Here is a 19,418-nt window from a genome sequence, read left to right as displayed (position 1 = left end):
GAGTAAATAATTTGTACTTCCCACTGGGTGATTCTTAAATTTCATCTTATTTAGCAAGCTTTAGCTATTTTCTGTTCACATCGCCCTTGTTAAATTATTTCTCTTGCAATAACTGCCTAAGTACCGGGCAGAGGCTGTAGGCTTGAATTTTAATGGACTGTCATTATGTTTATTGATTATTACATATTTCCATGGCCTCATAAATTTCCATGCCTATTTACAGACTAGAAATAAGACACTTTCTCTGCCTCACAGAGCTTATGTTCTAAATAAGAAAAGACAAAAAATGTAAGACAAGACCGAGGAAAGTTTAGAGGAAAATAGAGGACAGAGGATTTTCCTGGAGATATTGGTGTGGAGGAGTAGAAGGGAGTGTTCTTCATGGATGAGTGCAGCTGAGTGGGTCCAGGTGTAGGGATCAGCATGATAGAAAGCATGACCAAAAGAGAGAAAAGAGAGAGAGAGAAGTGAAACAATATGAATACGAGCAAAAAGCCTGGAAGTGAAGATGAGAACGCGGGAGGAAGCTTGAAGGTAGGAGCTTCATAGTGAGTGTAGTGCTATGCAGGTATTGTGTCATCATGATCTCTTCAGCAATTTTGGCCTCTCTTTTATGGAGTCTGTAGTCCTGCAATACAACTAGGCTAGAGGTTGTGGACGACCCAGAATGATCAGGAAATGATGGTTTTATTAAATTTACATATGAAAAGAGACGAGATGGTTGCTTACAGCTATTTACCTTGATCCCACATTCAGTTGATTTTATGCTGCTCCTAAATTTTGAGTATGTAGCAGAACTTTGGGTTTGGTCCTCGGCTAAGTGTAAAAAGGCATAGTGCTGCTGACTGCAGTGGAGCTGTTCAGCGGTATATGGGCAGAGCCTCTAATTGCTTGTACTGAAAACACACAGCTGCTCTTACAGAATTCATCAGAGTGGAAGTGGAGGGTTCTGCTAGCTGGGATCAGGGATAGTTGAACCCTTTTATGTCTGAGAAGAACATAAGTGGCAGGCTTTATGGAAGAAGCACTTTAGTTGTAAGTTTGTGCAGCTCCCCTTAAGAACAGACATAGGTATGTTTGAATATATGGGCTCGGCAGCTAAGTACAAACAGTCAAAAAGCCTGAGGCTGAATTGATTTATTCTTTGCAGGTTAGTCTAAGCTGCAAAGATTGAACCAATAAGCAAATGAACAGACAATCACTTTTGATTCAGGAAATGCAGCCACATGTCTGCAGTGGCTGAAACCAGAAGCTGGGGGGCTCTGGAACATGAACGGTGTGTGTCCTTGGCGGCTGGCGGGGCACGGTGGCGGTGGGAGCACAGAGGTGGCAGCAGGAGCGCGGCGGTGGTAAGCAGGGGAGGTCCCAGAGACACCACCGGTGCTGTTGGCGGCAGGGTGAGGGAGTGGTGAGCGCTGACCAAGGGGCGGCGACCACCTGCAGGCAGCGGTGGAGGTGGCAAGCGGGGATGACAGACCCCCCTCTGATGCCGCCAGCAGTGTCAGCAGCAGGGTGTCTGCAGTGTCTTTTTGCAGGGGGTGCATGGCCACGCTCAGGGGGATGCACGTGCACCCACATGCACCCCATACTCGTCGCCTGAACCAAGTTCCACCATTTTTAAACCAGTCTATGCGTGCTGAACTTCAGTTCTGTTGTGGGTATAGACTGGTTTCCAATCACTTATACTAGTAAAAGTGTAATGTCTGTACTGGGCTGTGATGTGTGAATCTGAAAAGAATCCAGGAAACTTTGGATCAGTCAGGAAATCCAGGAAACTTGGATCATTGGGAACTTGGGAATAAGCAGGAGGAACTCATCTTCCTGCTCAATGCAAATAATTATGATGTCATAGGGATAACGGAGACCTGGTGGGGCTCCACCCATGACTGGACCACGGGTATAGATGGCTATACCCTGTACAGGAGGGATCGTGTAGAGAAAAGGGGCTGGGGTGTAGCTCTCTATGTTAAGGAAAGCTACACGTCCTTGCAAGCCGATATTGGCGACCAGGGTGGACGGCTGGAGACCCTCTGGGTTAAAATCCGTGGGGAACACGGCACAGGGGACACAATGGTGGGAGTCTACTACAGACCTCCCACCCAAAGTCCTGAGTTTGACCAGGAGTTTGCCCGGGAACTGGCTGAGGCCACATGCTCCGGGACCATGGTTGTCATGGGTGACTTCAATTACCCGGACATCTTGTGGGAGGATCACTCAGCAAAATCTGAGCGGTCGCAAAGCTTCCTCTCGTGCGTGGATGACCTCTACCTAACTCAAGAAGTCTATGGGCCAACGAGAGGCAAAGCACTGCTCGACCTGGTACTGGCTACTGGGGATGACCTAGTCAGCGACCTAGTGATTGATGGGAAGCTGGGTGACAGCGACCACGAGCTGATCACCTTCACCATCCGCCGAAAAGCTGTCAAGTCAGTCAGCAACACGCAAGTCCTTGACTTCAGGAAAGCCGACTTTGACAAGCTCAGGAGGCTTGTCAGTGAGGCCCTAAGGGACTGTGACCACAGGGAGAGGGGAGTTCAGGAAGAGTGGTTGCTCCTCAAGGGAGCGATCCTCAATGCACAAACTAAGTCTATTCCATCTCGGAGGAAAGGCAGCAAGAGGGCACAGAAGCCCCCCTGGCTCTCCAGGGACCTAGCAGACCTCCTGAGGCTAAAAAGAAAGGCCTACAAAGGATGGAGGATGGGAGTCACCTCCAAGGAGGATTATTCTGCACTGGTCTGGTCCTGTAGGGAGCAGACCAGGAAAGCCAAGGCTGCAACTGAACTCCAGCTAGCTTTGAGCATCAAGGACAATAAAAAGTCCTTTTTCAGATATGTGGGGAGCTGGAGGAAAAGCAGGGGCAACGTTGGACCCCTGCTGAACCAGATGGGGCAACTGACAACTGACGCCCAGGAAAAAGCCAACCTATTAAATAGGTACTTTGCGTTGGTCTTTCATCAGTCCCATGGGACGCCCATGCCCGCTACGGGACAGGGAGGTCCGGGTGAGGGTGATCCCCTGCCCTCCATTGATGCTGACTTCATGAAGGAACATCTTGAGAAGCTGGATACCTTCAAGTCAGCCGGCCCTGACAATCTTCACCCCAGGGTACTCAAGGAGCTGGCGAGCATCATAGCCCAACCTCTAGCGCGGATCTTTGAAAACTCTTGGTGCTCTGGTGTAGTGCCCAAAGACTGGAAGAAGGCCAATGTAGTACCTATCTTCAAGAAAGGGAGGAAAGTGGATCCGGCTAACTATAGTCCCATTAGCCTGACTTCTATCCCGGGGAAGATCTTAGAAAAGTTTATTAAGGAGGCCATCCTTAATGGACTGGCCGACGCCAACATCCTGAGGGATAGCCAGCACAGGTTTGTTGCAGGTAGGCCTTGCTTGACCAATCTCATTTCCTTCTACGACCAGGTGACCTATCACCTGGACAAGGGAGAAGAGATTGATGTCATATATCTTGACTTCAAAAAAGCCTTCGATCTGGTGTCCCATGATCGCCTCTTGGAGAAACTGGCCAATTGTCGCCTTGGGTCCTCCACGATCCACTGACTGGAAAATTGGCTCCAGGGTCAGACCCAGAGGGTAGTAATTGATGGAAGTCACTCATCGTGGTGTCCTGTGACCAGTGGGGTCCCCCAGGGCTCTGTCCTTGGACCCATACTGTTCAACATCTTCATTAATGATGTGGACACTGGAGTCAGAAGCGGACTGGCCAAGTTTGCCGATGACACCAAACTTTGGGGCAAAGCATCCACACCAGAAGACAGGCGGGTGATCCAGGCTGACCTGGACAGGCTCAGCAAGTGGGCGGATGAGAATCTGATGGTGTTCAACGCCGATAAATGCAAGGTTCTCCACCTTGGGAAGAAAAACCTGCAGCATCCTTATAGGCTCGGCAGTGCTATGTTGGCTAGCACTATGCAAGAAAGAGACTTGGGGGTCATCATTGACCACAAGATGAACATGAGCCTGCAGTGCGATGCTGTGGCTAGTAAAGCGACCAAAACACTGGCTTGCATCCATAGATGCTTCTCAAGCAAATCCCAGGACGTCATTCTCCCCTTGTACTCAGCCTTAGTGAGGCCGCAGCTGGAGTACTGCGTCCAGTTTTGGGCTCCACAATTCAAAAAGGATGTGGAGAAGCTTGAGAGAGTCCAGAGAAGAGCCACGCGCATGATCAGAGATCAGGGAAGCAGACCCTACGATGACAGGCTGAGAGCCCTGGGGCTCTTTAGCCTGGAAAAGCGCAGGCTCAGGGGTGATCTGATGGCCACCTACAAGTTTATCAGGGGTGACCACCAGTATCTGGGGGAACGTTTGTTCACGAGAGCACCCCAAGGGATGACGACTAGGTCGAACGGTCATAAACTACTACAAGACTGTTTCAGGCTGGACATAAGGAAGAATTTCTTTACTGTCCGAGCCCCCAACGTCTGGAACAGCCTGCCACCGGAGGTTGTTCAAGCGCCCACATTGAACACCTTCAAGAGCAAACTGGATGCTTATCTTGCTGGGATCCTGTGACCCCAGCTGACTTCCTGCCCTTTGGGCGGGGGGCTGGACTCGATGATCTTCCGAGGTCCCTTCCAGCCCTAATGTCTATGAAATCTATGAAGTTCCTGGCTCAGCCACAGCTGTCTCATCTGGCCTCGGGCAAGTCATTTACTCTACTCTGTACTTCAGTTCTCTCCCTCCCCATACACTCCTTGGGTAGCTGAGAGGATAAAAACCTTTAATGACTGAAGTAGTTGCATACTGCATTGGAAAGGACAAGATAGGCACCTTGACAGAAAAAGTATTGCATTTAAGAGCCAGTAGGTTAACACCTTGTTGTCAGTGGAGCAATTTGCTGTAACTCAAAAGACTGCTATGATGCAGGCATGATGAGCTATTATACTATGTTCTACATGGGGTAAGGTGGGTCGGTGTGAGATGTACACAGTCTATATTTCATGTCAATATACATACATCTGTACATAGGTGTGTATTGATGCACACATACAGGCATTGGCTCTTGTGGAATATACATGTATATGTGTGTATACATGGAGCAAATAAGTATGTATTCAGTCAAAACAGAATACAGGGGCCTGACTATCAACCATTACTTCCAAAAGGGATTTTTTTTTACATCAGACAAGTCCTATCAAAACAGAGTTTCTCCATATAGTTTTCCAGCCTTGGTTTCTAGATTTCAAACTGTCCAGTTGGCTCAGACTGGGTTGGAAATAATTCGTTTTCCTTTCCTCCCAGTAAGTCTCAGTTAATTCTGCCACTTGTGCTTTTATGGAAAGCTTTATTCTTCATCCAGGCTGCTTCACAGTGAGACTGCCGGTAGGAACATTGCAGAATTTAGGCTGCCATTGTGGCTTCACAGTGGCTGTCTTTACCCTTTCTCAGGCTACTTGACCTTGTTACAAAGATGCATCCTGGCTTATATGGGGTAACAGGGTGCTTATTTCACAAGTACCTCCTGCCAGCCAGTCTATAGCGAGACCTTAACATTAGCTTGGCTAGCCCAGGAACCATGTTCGTCGTCCTGAAGATCAGTTGAGGAACGTTAGTGAGGACTGGTATCTCACAGAAAGGTGGGAGCAGGGAAATCACCAGGGTGACATTTTTGTTTTCAGGTACAGGAGAGTTCATGCTTGAATGCCATGAAATACTGGCAATAAAAGAGATGTCCATTCTTGGGGAACCAAACAACAAATTTGGACTGAGATGAGTAATGTAGCAGTGAGGCAGGAGTGGCTACGGGTATGGTTATAACTCTAAAGCCGTGACTTTCAACCGGTGGTCTGCAGACCCCTGGGGCCTGCAGACTATGTCTAAGGGGTCCGCAAAATATGACTATGATCAATCAAAAGTATGTAAATACCCACACTTGCAATACAGTGGGGTACATACCTCCATTTGAAATTTTTAGGGGTCCACAAATGAGAAAAGGTTGAAAACCACAGCTCTAAAGCTTCATCTATTCACTCAGCCCCTATACAGCTTTATTGAAAATTGTTATTCATTGTTTGTATCATGGCAAGGCCCAGGAGCCCCAGCAGGACAAGGAACTAAGACCCTTATATCAGAAGACAAAAGGACACATTGTGCTCCAAGGGCTTGTGGTCTAGGGTAAAGCAGGAGAGAGACAGCTGGTTTCAGACCGAGAGCTGGAGGAGCATCAAGAGATAATAAGATTGGTCAGCATGACAAGCAGTCGACTCCACAGACCAGCTGCCTCACTGGCGTAAAACTTTTGTAGGCATTGGAGCAAGGAGCGTTTTATGGAGGAATGCAGGAGATGTCAGCGCAGTGACTCTGAGGTTGTGTATAGGGAGCTCCTCGTGTGAGGGCAACACAGAGGCAAGCACAGGTGGCTTGTTTGATAATGTAACCAATGGGCAATGAAGTCTGGTGTCAGACCCTTCAGACCTATTGAGATTAGTTAAAAATCAGCTACTCTCCCCAGGAAATAGTGTGCTTCTTCTAATCCACCTGCCCCATACAATACCCATTGACCGGTTTCTCCTGGCCTGATGTTAAAAACCCCTCCCTCCAGCTACCCTACTCATTGCTGAATTCTCCCTCCTCAACAAATGGCTTGCTGACATGAAGGCAGCTATTGCTTTAGTTCAGGGTTATCCAACTGTCGGCCCAGGGGCCACATGCAGCCCCCTCAGAGCTTAATTTGTGTCCTGAAGGCTCCCATGCAGCAAATGGTCCCCCGTTACTCCAGCTGCAGCAGCAGCAGCTTGGCTCTCCAGACTCCAGCTCCCTTCTCCAGCTCCACTTAGCAGTAGAGCATAGTGCAGACTGCATACTGGGGCCCCTGTGCAGCACCGTGCAGTGAGGGTGCTCGCAGCTGGGGGACTGAAAGAGGCTGAGGTGCCGACATAGCGTGTGGCCCAGGGGACCTGTGGCCTGTACTACTGTAGTCCATGCACCTTGTAGCCACGGCTGGTATGGCCCAAGGCAGGACAAGGCTGCTGGTTGCTTAGAGGTTAGACAGCTCTGCTTTATTTCACTGCCATATGGGATGTCAGGCCACCCTCTTGGTGCTTGCCCTTCCACCCCCTCCTGCAGTGCAATGCCGCAAGTTAAAGTGCATTGACATTCAGCACCTATGATGAACATGATATAAATGACTAAATATCACATGTTAGGAATGCAGTGCGAAACACAGACATAAAGTCCAGCTCAGCAAAGCCATAATGGCAACCAAGACCTTCATCTTCCCCAGTGAAAGGCAGGGGACGTTCCTGAGAGCGAGAGGTAGGAGAGTCATTGCAGAGAAAAGGGAGCATTCCCTTGGTGACCACATCCTGGTGTACTGAGCCAAGTAATTGAGGAAGAGGATTTTATACATCTCCTCAAGTTTCTTTTCCAAATCGATCCAAACCTTTAGAAAAAAGGTTTTAACTCTGGTTGAGTTTCCGATAAGGCTGAGATTCATGCTGTTTCAGATTTTTCAGAAGCAGGTCACTCACCCTGTTTTAAGATGATGCCTATAATTTATTAATGCAGTTTTTGTTAGATGCAGTAGAAATTCTAATTACTGACAGCTGTGCTTTATGGTTAGCTACTTTTTTTTGTTGTCCTTATTTTACAAAATCCTACTGAAATTGGACCCTTTTTATGGGACTGATGGGTCTTTAGATATGCAAAGCGAGCATTTGCAACAGAGGAAAGAATGTATATGTTGGTAGTTGCTCATCCTGGAGATGCTTGCACTAGTGAGTAGCTGCATGCATGGGATTGCCCATCAAACCCAAAGGACTTTGAGTCATTCCACCTCCCTTGAGGCCCTGATTTTGTTGACATCAGTGGCCAAACTGGGCTTGACTTCCCTGCTGCAGGATTGAGCCGTTTCCGCCATGTATATGCCTCCCCCACTTATCACAGTAGGTGAAACGCATAGTGCCAACACCCTAGAAATTGTAGTACAAGAAACACAAACTAGGGCAGAGAGGGAGAAATTTTCCATCAGTTTGCACAGTCCTGCAGTACTCTCTCAAGCTCACTGCCTCATGACCACAAGAAGTGTTCTGCTTGCATAAGGCCTGCAGGATTGGCCCCCTCTGTTTGGAAAGGAAGCCCATTAAAATATAGCATGCTGTTTCCTAATCTGTGAAGCTTTTTTGGAGAGACACATTGAGATCCTTCCTTTCAAGCATGACCTTTTAACTGTAAAAGTAAGTGCATCCAATTCTATATTAAATTTTTAGCATCAGTCTCCAGGAGCATCTCTTACAGAGCTGGTGTGAAAGGTAGTGACTGTAATGCCTCAGCTTGCTGAACACCACTAGTGAGTCATACACAGTCTGGTGCTCCTCCTATGACTCATGCTGTTCCAAAATAGTGGGGCAAATACCCTCCAGTGTTCACACAGAAATGAAAGGAAGCTGATTTTTTGCTCTTCTCTTTCAGGCCCCTGTTGTTGCAGGAACATGGGCCTCTGTAACTAGTGCAAAGAGCTAGATCCAGAGCTTCTTCAGGAGCGTTTCCATTTAGGCTTCAGTTCACCTAAAAATAGATGCTTCCCCCCAGGACTAACACCTTCTGCAGGGAATGGGGCCAGTTGGGTGCCTTCAGAGGGGCATCTAGCATGCCCAAGGGGCTCAGCAAGGAGGCACCTAGAGCTGGCCAATAAAGAAATGCTGTGGGTTGGGGTGTGCCTGCCCTCCTGCATCTTCGGGGCTTAGGTGCCTGACTCAGGGCTGCACACTACGTGCCTCTGTCGACTCAGAAACCAGAGTGCTAATCATCTGAGGACTAACATCCACTTGAGATACTTGATCTGGATCACTTCTGGCCACACTCAGAAGCCTAAATCTAGAGGTCTTCTAAGGCTAAAAAGTGCCTTATGATTTTAGGCTCCTAAGGCAGGCTGCTAGAGAAGGGTCCATCTGGATTGCTTTTAGTGACTTAAGCACCTAAAATTCAATTTACCCCTTTTTAGGCATCTATGGAAAGGTGTGGATCGTGCCTTCCATAAAGGTTTATTGCTGGTTCAAGTCCTCTTATTCCAGCTTCCCAAGCACGAATGGGCTACTTAGTAACTCTGTCATGTGAATGTTCACAGACTGTTACTAGCTGAGCAGAGCTGTGCAAAATAAAAGATTTTGTTTCTTTGCTGGGAATTTTGAAAAATTAACACTAGGTTGAGGTCAAACAAGGTTTTCTTTGCCCCAAAGTGAATGGCTTCATTTTACATTTAGGCCTTTGCTTTTTTAAGATTTTTTTTTTGAAGTTGGAGAAAATTTCAAACCCAAAAGGTCATTTAAAATCAAAGCATTTCATTGAGAAATTGCGGAAACAAAGCATTTAGAGATTTGGGGAGGAGATGACAGGTTATCAACACTGAAACTGATTTGCCAAATGGCTCCTTTGATCTCTCTCCTCATCTTTTCGCAAAAAAAGTTTTGAAAAATGTTGCCTAGTTCCATAACTGAGATGAATGTTATCTCCAATACATGATGGACTGCGTTGTGCCCAGGAGCACAGCCTAGTTGGCACCGGATTGGAGGTGCACCTCAAGAAGCGAACATGCCCATCTGTAGGCTTGCTGGCATGAGTAGCTCTGCCCTTTCCTCGGAGGTGGTACAATTACCTGTGGTCACAGAGGAGGAGTAGTTCCAGCGCTTGCAATTGTCTCTGGCTTTTGTGGAAAGAAGACTCATCATGCCCTTATCCCACCACCATCCCCGGGTTTCAACACTAGTAACATGGACCCCATTCCCCCATGTGCTGGAAGACCAGGGCCCCAATGTACATCTAAACGTCATTGCACTGTGGATTTTCCTGGTAAATAGTTTCCATATTGGCTGTGGGTACATCTGAACAGTTGGGCCCTGGGTTGCCTGCTGTTCCTACCCTACATATGCAATTGCCCTGTTTGCTGCCATCAGGCACCAAGTTTTAACATCTTGCTGCTTGGACTATAACTGAAAAGATTGGTTTCCTTGGATTCTTGTACCCCATGGTGCTCAATTGAGTTAATAAAGAAAACAACAGAAAAGATGTATAATGTTATTACATCGAGGGATTTGCAAAGCTTGTACTGGGGTATTTTCGTTCCTGGGGCAACTGAGGGGAAATTGAGTAGAACAATTAAACATTCAGCTATACTTTAAAAACAGGAAAACTGAAAAATGTGTCATAACCTGGTAAAAAGCAGTACTGGAAATTTTAGCACCCGTTAGTGAAGCAAACATGCCTCCTAGTTATTACTAAGTGGCTGTGGGTAGCTCAGTGCATCAGATTAGTGAAGTAAAAAGCCATTTTCTCCTCCATTAATTGGCTGGAAAGAGTCTGTTTCCGCTGTATCTAAATGGGGACGTGTTCAGCCTGCGTAACAAGCTAGCACTGAACAATAGTAAAATACTTAGGGATATAAGATGCCAACACACCTCAGGCACTCAGATGCTACAGTGATGAGCCATACAGAAACAGGCCTGGAGCTTCAAAACACAGCAGTATTTTTTCTTCCTTTTAACAAACTAATCTTTTTACTAAGGGAAAGTGAAAACAGTTCTGTCAACACAACTTTTTCAAAGGAAACTTGGGTCTTGGAAACAAAATTTTCATGGAAAGAATTTGCTTTCCATGCCTGAAAACCAAAAAACCCCAATGAATTTTAAAATACAGAGTTTTTGGCCCCCCAAAAATCAGCTTTCAGTTTTGTTTTTTGGGGATTTTTGTTTTGATTTGTTTTGTTTTTTTGTAAGAAATTGAATTCTTATCAGGGGAAGTAAATTAGCAGTTCCAAAACAGTTACATACATAATTTGGGACCCTTGGATACTGCATATGTTTCCTCTGTATGGAGGCCAAAGCACCAGTGCAATGTTCTCATGGAAGGTTTTCTGAGGATCATAATGGAGCATGGTGGTGAGTATACACACGAGTGGTGCGCTAGTAGGGAAGAGACCGTGCTAATCATGCATTAAGCTTCTGAGAATTAACTATTTAAGCTCTACTGCCAAGCACTCAAAGAGCTCCTACAATTTCGGTGCCCTCCTTTCCAACCAGCCTGACTTCTGAGAGTCGATTAATTAAAGTCAGCATTGTTTATACCCTGGATAGTTGAATTCTTTTTTAAGGTTTTAAAACATAACATTCTCTGCACTTTCTTGGGTTTGCCACCAGATTTTTATGGCAGCGTAAGTGTGCTGTTTTTAACAGGACTCACCAGACATGTTCAGAGGAGACAACGGCTCTACCTATTTTTGCATGCTGTGTTGTATTAAATACTGGAATTGGAAGTCCTTTTTTAAAGATGGTTAAAGATGTTTAGGAGTCTTGATGTTGGCCAAAGGGCACTAAAGACTGTTTTGTTATTCATCTGGCAAGCATCTCTTAGTATCTCTTAGCATATTCCAAAAATGGTCAAGATTTTCAATATTCAGTGTAAAAGGAAAAAAAAATTAAAATACTTTAGTACTTGGTCAAGATCATTGAGAAGGCAGCCCTTTAATGCCAGTGAGAGGTTTTAGCTCTTCAGTAAATACAGTCATTCTGTTGATCAGGACAAAATTCCCCTACTATATCATGCACAAGGATAGGTTCACTGTTTACGTAGCCCTACAAAAATGCCTTCAGTACAAGCTGAATGCAAATGGGTGGGAATGGGATTCCACAGCTGCTTTCCTGTACTGCTCGCCTTCGCTTCTACTGTTGCCTCTTTTTCCCCTCCCAGCCCCGTGCCGTGATAATGAGGTTAAATACTGACAAGGCAGTGTTTGCCCTAAACCCATCCAGCCATGTTCAGGTAGTTAGCTGGCTCCTCACCTGCCCGTGTTTCTGTTATTCTGCCTCCTTGTGCTCCTGGATGAGTTCCAGCCTCGCAGGATTCCTTTTAAGCAACCCCAAACGGCACAGCAGTTTCAGGTATCTTGTGGTCTCTTGTAGCAGAAGGGCGCATCCAGACAAGCGCAGGTTTGCAGTATGACACGCTGCAAATGTGTGCACCTACTGCACAGTCCAGTATGCTCCACGCTGCAAGGGCACACTGCCTGAGCATGCACTGCACTAGGGTTTTTTTCCCATGGGTTTTTTTTGACACGTGTTTGGGGTGAAAAAAACCCATGGGGGAAAAAAAACAACACGGTGCAATGCACAATCAGCCAACATGTCCTGCTGAAAAGTGGAGCCAGGACACCCAGAGCTGTGGTGCGGCTGCCGGCCAGGGTCTGCAAACATAATCACCATGGCTGTGTTTACCAGGACCCCAGGTAAGGCTGCTGGGCCCAGCCTCCCCTACCCCACCCAGGGCAACAAGCCACATGCCAAAGTGTGCATGGCCCAGGCGTTCCCCAGAGACAAGTAGCTGCAGTGCAAGATGCACCACTGCTAGTTGTCCCTGGGGAACCAAACATCCATGCACATTTGGCCGCGCCCCAACAGTTCAACATTTTACATCTTGAAATTGCTTCTCCTCCTCTTGGTACGTGAAGAGTTTATAGTGGGAGTCTTGCCCTACTGCCAGAGTGCTTGTGGTGACAGCATATGAAACAGCAGAACTTGTACTGGAAGCATGTCTGGGGGCCAGAGAAGTAGAATCATCAGGAGACTCATTATGGGAGAAATAAGCTGAGGATGTCCTCTTCTGTACTGGGAAATCTTCCAGGTCTTAAGAATAACATGCATGCAGTCTAGGTTTGAAGGTTGAGGAACTGTTCAGCTGCTGTAGATGTCTCTGCAACAAAAATTGCCTAGACTTTTTTGTTTAAAATGATAATGCACCAGATTCATAAAGGTACCTGAAGAGGTACAAGCAAATTGTGGGATTGACAAAGCACCTAAACAGCTTTAGTGGGTAATACCTATTAAGGATCTTTTCTAAATCCCACCAAGTTGTGATGTATATTGCTAAATGCCTTTATTAGTCAAGCCCTACATGATGTTTAATGACAATCCCCCTCTAAAACTATATGAATGCTTAATTTAGGAAATGATTTCATCAATAGTGTCTAATGTCTAGCAATGTTTATTAGTAGGACTACTAATAATGGTGTATGATTTTCTCCGCATGAGGTGGGGGAGCCCCACAGACTTTGATTTGTGATACTTCAGTAGCCATGGGAACTTGATATTGGTTCCTGGCTGTGGAGGCCTGATTCTAATTTATGCTAAGGTCCCTTTATACCACTCTGGCCATATAAAGATGTCTTAACATCACTGAAAATTCATGCTACCAAGTTCTGCCATAGGTATTCAATGGCAGATCATTTCAGAATGGGGAGTGATCTGTTCTATTTTCAGAAAAAATTCAAATTAGGAATAACAGGCCTTTGCTTCTAAATGTTTTACAGTGGAAGATAACAGCCTGTCTCAAAAGAAGAAGATAACAGTGGAAGATCTGTTCAGTGCTGATTTCAAAATTCATGACCCAGAGGCTAAATGGATAAGTGGTGAGTTGGATATACACATGACTCTAACTCTGCTCTCACATGCGCATGATGCGTCTTTCTCCTTGTCTTGCTTTTGCTCTAGTATCAAAGTCCCTATTCCAGTTTCATGGTAAATATAAATGGTATGGCTCCATTATTCATGGCATCATCGTGTTGTTTTTATGTGTCCCTGTTGTCTAGGGGCCCTGATGACAGGGCTGTGGCAAGTGCTACATACAGATATGTAGTGAATATAAAGAGCTTGCAGTCTTGGGCAGGTGATGAGATTCAGCAGGGAGTCGAAACAAATGGTTAGAGCACAATTGCTTTATTTTACCACAAACAAATCTTCTCATTTATATTTTCATAACTTAGTCCCTTCCCAAACCGTTTTTGCAGGCAGAGAGGTGAAGTGTTGCTACGCAACCAGCAGCTCAGTGGTCCAGCAACAGCTGGTCTGCTTCTTGTGTATGAGCCATGCGTTCTTCTCATCCTGTCTTGCTCTGTGTTTTCTAGTCGGGGGGGAGATGGTATTAATAATGCCAGAATTAATAATTACGATATTTGAAGGAATGGAAATTGTTCTACAGATGCAGATTCTGACTCCCACTAGAAACTCCTGCAAGCTAAATAAGCTCTAGCTGAAGTGACATGAGACTATCCAGCCCATGCAAGGGCCCACTCCAACTCCCATTAACGTGAATGAGAGGCCATCTGTCAAATTTAATCAGGACGTTTCTGCTGTCAGCCTTGCCAGGAGGGAAGGATAAGTGTAGTTATTTCTATAATGGGGGCTTTTCTCAAACCTTAAGGGACCTGGAAAACTACTGTTAAGAGCACATACTGCATAAGCACGTCCCCTGGTCACCTTAAGCAAGGCCATTTCTAACTAGCACCATCCCCTTTTTGCCGGATCATGGCTACCTGGCAAAGGAGGAATTTAAATCACTGCCACTTACCAGGGGGCTTCTGTTTGTAGGGCATAGTTTTTGCCCTATGTGAATTCCTTTCACTTTTGCTTATAATGTCTTATGTTTAACAGTCACTTGTCCCGCTAAATTGTTTCCATTTCTTTCCCAGTTAAAAGGTAGAGGTTGTTTCCTACATAGTAATATTCCTTCCTGTGCAAGTACAAGCTACCCCAAGTTGTGATCATATGCTAGTGCCGTGTTTATATTTTAATCAGCTTCTAATTTTGGCCAGTCTTATAATTCCCAGTCTGAGGGGTCTAGACTCCATTGGGCCTTGAATCAGACCTAAATGACCTGAAGTTATTTAAAAGCCAAAGTAAAGAAAGCAACATAAAATCAACAGTAAACTATCATTGGTGAAGCTTCTACAAGTATTTCTTATACTTACACTTCGTAGTACTACTACTCATAGTTATACTGCACCAGCTTTTTCTCTCAATTAACCTGGAGTAAGTCTAGAGGAATTTCATGTAGCTGGTAGCATTCCTTTAAATTTATACCTGTATCAGAGATCAGGCTACTAGTATAAAATGCTACCACATCATTCACCCACAGGCTCAAAAACATTTCACAAACAATCTCTCAGTATTATATTCTCTCTATGGCTTCTAACTGACCAAGTCCCATTTAAGGTGAGTGATAAATCAATAAAAGAGCTTGACATAAAACTTAAGGGTGCCTATACACATACAAGGCACTGTAATTACAGTGTGTCAGAGCAGACTCGATTAATCGAGTCTGCTGGAACATGGTAACTACTGTGCTCCAGCTGACTCTTAGCATCATGTGTACCCGCATCCCCTTGCTGAAAAATGACAAAAAATGAAAAAAACTAAAGCTCCTTTGACTAAATGGTGCTTTAACTAAAGTGCCTCCATTGCCATTTTTCAGCATGGGGACACTGATACACGTGACACTCTGGGCATTTTAATTGGAGTGGGTCTCGGAGTCACTCTAGTTGAAGCTCCCCCTTGCTCCCGCTCCCCCCAGGAGCACATTTATGAAAGCCATAATATTGCGACTTCCCAATGCCATGCCCTGATCATAACTTTAGACATCGTTTGTCCTCTTGTACCACTGTTTTCAGAGGTCAAAATTCCTATTGTTGTTTTTCCTGCGAACATACTGAAGAAGCCTATAATAAGCTAGTACCACTTAGTATTAAATGGTGCTGAAGGACATGCGGGAAGGAGGGAAAAGAAGTGGGTTGAATCAGGGCTGTTGAACTGGCACCCACAGGCAACATGTGGCCCTCATAGGGTTATATTACAGCTCCTGGACTCCTGCCCAGCCACCACTCTTCTCATGGCTCCAGTTGCAATAGAAACTAGAGTGTCTGGGCTCCCCCTCCCTCCTCTGGCTTTTGGTGCCTACTCCTGCACCAGGGGCAGGGCTGTGCAGCCCAGCGAGCTGAGGGGGAGTCTGGGGCCATGCTGGTGCACAGTGCAGCAGAGGGGAGGGTGCATGTGTATGGTGTTGTGCAGGGCATGAGTGCACACTGCAGCAGGGGGGTGGAGGAGACATCTAAGTGGTGTGCAGCCCGGGGGCCTCTGACTCACCCTCATGCCACCCATGGGTGTGCAGCCCCTGCCGATGTGGCCCGCAGAGTATTCAGTTTCCAGTCGTGTAGGTAGTTGCACAGCTCTGGGTTGAATGGATGGACATTGTTTGGGGATTCCAAAAGAAATAATTGAAAATGTGACAATGTAATATATCCTTGTCCCCATCCCATTCTTTTACTGTTAACAACATAGCATAAGCCAATCTAATTTAGAGAGATCCAAACGCTAGATTGCAAAAAAAAAAAAAAAAAAAAAAAAAAAATCAATTCTCTCAACTTCTTTCACATGTACAAAATTTCCCTTAAAGGTATTTCTCTCTCTCTCTCTGCATCTCTGTCTTTACTTTTTGTTTATGCAAAAGATGGAGTTTGATAGCCTAACAGTTTGCTTAAGTATGGTGTATGGTCAGAAGTATTCAAATGACCTAAGCGATCATTAAATGGGAAGAGTTTATTAAGCCAGAGGAATACAATTCCTCATTTTAGAACATTTAACAGGGATGAGAATCAGCCTCAAAGTTTGAGATAATTGCATTTCATGTGATGAGATTACAGGTTCCTCCCAGGCTTTGCAGAGCTCTCTTAAGGTGGTTTGATGGTTAGGGGTAGTTTGTGTGTTTTTTTTATTTTAATAGCATTTTAGGTGGCTTTCCTAATAACAAGAGATGAGCCAAAACTGGTTCCTGAATTCTGAAACTATTAGAATCTTGAAAGTGTTGGATTCAAACCTGTACTTATGATTTTCAGTTGTAAAGGAGAGAAAAGTTTTCTGAAATTAAATGTAAGCCCAAAGTGGTGGAAATCTCATTGGGGATTCTGAGGGTATTACATTTCCTTCATGTTGCACCAAGTTTCACCTAAAAATGCTTGCAAATCTTCAGTACTCTCAATTCATTCAGCTTATTGATCTGTCATGAAATACTGAGCTTGAGTCATTGCTTAATACTAATTTGTGATTTAGATGGGGTATGAACACTGTTTCCATCAGTACATTTTTATAATTTCCCATGTCAGAGGATGGGGTCCCCAGGGATGGCCATGATACTCCTAGGGCTCCTGGACTGTGCCAATCCTGCTCAATGGGCACCTTCTTTCTTGTCTGCCACGTCTTGCTGGTAATTATAAAAAATAGGGAGGCTGCCCTCGAGTGTGTAGTTAGACATGGTCCTGATGGACCCCACTGAACCCTGTGGGTTCTTGGACCCCTTTTGGGTTCTGCTGCAAAATGGATGCCTCACAGGACATCCTCAGCCTTATGGACTAGATGCATGGCTCCAAAACCACCCCTTTACCATGCCCCAAGCCTCACAGATGGTATTTACACATTGTCCCTCCAAGGCTTTAGTTTAGCTTGGCCTCCAGTCATCACTGGGCTCTCCGCAACCCGGTCTCCGCACCCACACTGGCACTGGGGTCTGCTCACCCCTTTTTGTCACCACACCCCTGGCACTGGGGTCCCCACATTGTAGTGGGCCCCCAATGAGGCCTCCTCCTTCCCCAATAGCCCCAGCCTGATCCACCGGTCTATAAACAACAACCAAGATATGAGCCTCTGGGCTATAACAATATGAGCAGTTCAGGGTGTACTCTGCCCCTTTAAAAGAATCAAACTTCCCCACCCAGGACTAAGTGCCTTGCAGGCCAGGGTCCCTGGTGAGCTCCTGGAGCCCTCTTAATCCTACCAGAAGCAGAACAGGCAGTCAAACATCTCTAGTTAGCTTCTTCTATGAGAGCTCCTTCCCCCTTGGCTGCTGACAGAGAGCTAACCCTTTAGTCCCAGCCCTGGGGTTTATATGTGCCCAGGCCCCTGCCTCTTCCGGTCAGCTGACCACCTGCAGGTGCAGGCTAATTTCCTCATTAGCCTGCTGCCACAGTAACCTGCACCTGTGGGTTTCTGCCTGACTGCTAGGGCCCTCTCTCTAGGCAGTTTCTGCCCTTAAAGAAGCAGGCATCTTAGTGTCCTGTGACATCCCATGATTTTCACACTGCTCTCTATAGGTTATAAAGGATCTAAACAACCTATGAGGCAAGTCATTATTTGTCTTCTGGGGGCAGGGTCCCAGGTCTGGTTCTCAACAAGAGTAGCCATGACTTGTCTATACTGGGAGGTATGTATGGGGGTGAAATTCTGGGCCAGGTTCCCAGCTGGAGGGCATCATAAGAGTGCTATTGACTTCCCTGGAGCTCTGATTCATAGATTCATAGATGTTAGGGTCAGAAGGGACCTCAATAGATTATCGAGTCCGACCCCCTGCATAGGCAGGAAAGAGTGCTGATGATTTATACCAATTAGGGATCTGTTCTCCTTTTTTCTGCACACTCCACCTTCCTCTCTCAGCAGTTCCTCTCACTTTCCACTGAGAAGTGCTGTGAGCCACATCAACTTGGCTATTAAACAGTGATTCACACATTATCCTGTAAATCATGGAGACTTGCTCTTGTTCTTTCTTAGCTTTCTTTTAATGACAAGAACATGCCCATCCATACCAGCTCACTTTATTTGTTAATGGAAAGCATAGCAGCGGCCCATAGTCATACGGCCTTCCTTGGTTCCTGCAGTTGATTGGCTGTAGTGTGTCACCAATCACTACTATTGTTTTCCCAGCCTCCAGGATTGGGTTAAGGCCTGCCATGACATCAACAACGCATTGGTGGTGGGGAGAGGTGGCAGTATGATAATGATGTTTCCTGGCTGCTCTTTCCCCAAAGGGGGAAGTGACAAACAATAGATAGCATCTCTTAACAAAGCCTGTATTTACCAGACAAGGTTCCTTGGGTGAATTTGATATCTTTTATTAGACCAACCCAAATGGTTGGAGAATAGTTATTAAGCAAGCTTTCGGGTTCAAAAACCCTTCGTCAGGCTAAGGAAGCTGCAGCAGTTGGTGTGTGCTCTTCCTGGATGGAATGAAAAGTAAAGAAGCCAGGGGCTGGGCTGGGCTGGGGAGTCAGTTGCCAGGCAGATTGTAATGTATCAAAAATCCAATGGCTATGTTTAGTCCATGATCTCTAGTATCCAGCAGGTTGATGAAATGGAGCTCATAGGCTTGTCTCTGGGAAGTGTTGTGTAAGTTTCCCTTGAGGATCAGGACTGAGAGATTGGAGAGAGAGTGGCCCTCCTGTGAGAAATGTGCCCCCACTGGTAATTGGGTGTTTCTGTCTTTGATGGATTCCCGGTGTGCGTTCATTCTGGTGCGCAGTTGTTGTTGTCTGGTCTCTCCTACATATCTTCCATCAGGGCATTTGGTGCATTGGATGAGGTATACTACATTCCTGGAGGTGCAGCTGTAAGATCTGGGATGCTGATGGCTCTGTTGTGGGGTGCAGTGATAGTGGGGGTGGTGGAAATGTGGGGACAGGTTTTGCATTTCTTGACCTGGCACGGTCTGGATCCTTTTGGTGTGTTCTGGGGTTGAGGAAGTTTGCTTCTGGTGATGAGGTTGGTGAGGTTCGGTGCTTGTCTGAAGGCTAGGATGGGTGGCTCTGGGAAGATTTT

At 45.9% G+C, this 19,418-nt stretch overlaps 1 protein-coding gene and 1 long non-coding RNA gene across 8 annotated transcripts in view; one reads left to right on the top strand and one right to left on the bottom strand.

Annotated features, from left to right (window-relative positions):
- Positions 1-19,418, top strand: part of DPP6 (dipeptidyl peptidase like 6) — a 737,431-nt gene that overhangs the window by 451,750 nt on the left and 266,263 nt on the right. For all 7 annotated transcript variants that reach the window (XM_059729196.1, XM_019498918.2, XM_014609088.3 and 4 more), the window contains exon 3: positions 13,313-13,411. In XM_059729196.1, the coding sequence (XP_059585179.1) occupies positions 13,313-13,411 (99 nt within the window). The remainder of the gene's footprint in view (positions 1-13,312; positions 13,412-19,418) is intronic.
- Positions 13,723-17,670, bottom strand: LOC132250952 (uncharacterized). Its single transcript, XR_009462720.1, has 3 exons — positions 17,605-17,670; positions 15,921-16,005; positions 13,723-13,902 (listed from the first exon to the last, which is right to left on the bottom strand). It is a non-coding gene; the product is annotated as an uncharacterized LOC132250952 (long non-coding RNA).

Source organism: Alligator mississippiensis, chromosome 5 (genome assembly GCF_030867095.1).
Source record: "Alligator mississippiensis isolate rAllMis1 chromosome 5, rAllMis1, whole genome shotgun sequence".
NCBI lineage: Eukaryota > Metazoa > Chordata > Crocodylia > Alligatoridae > Alligator > Alligator mississippiensis.
Note: the sequence above shows the minus strand (reverse complement) of the source record. Positions and strands in the feature narration are given on the sequence as shown.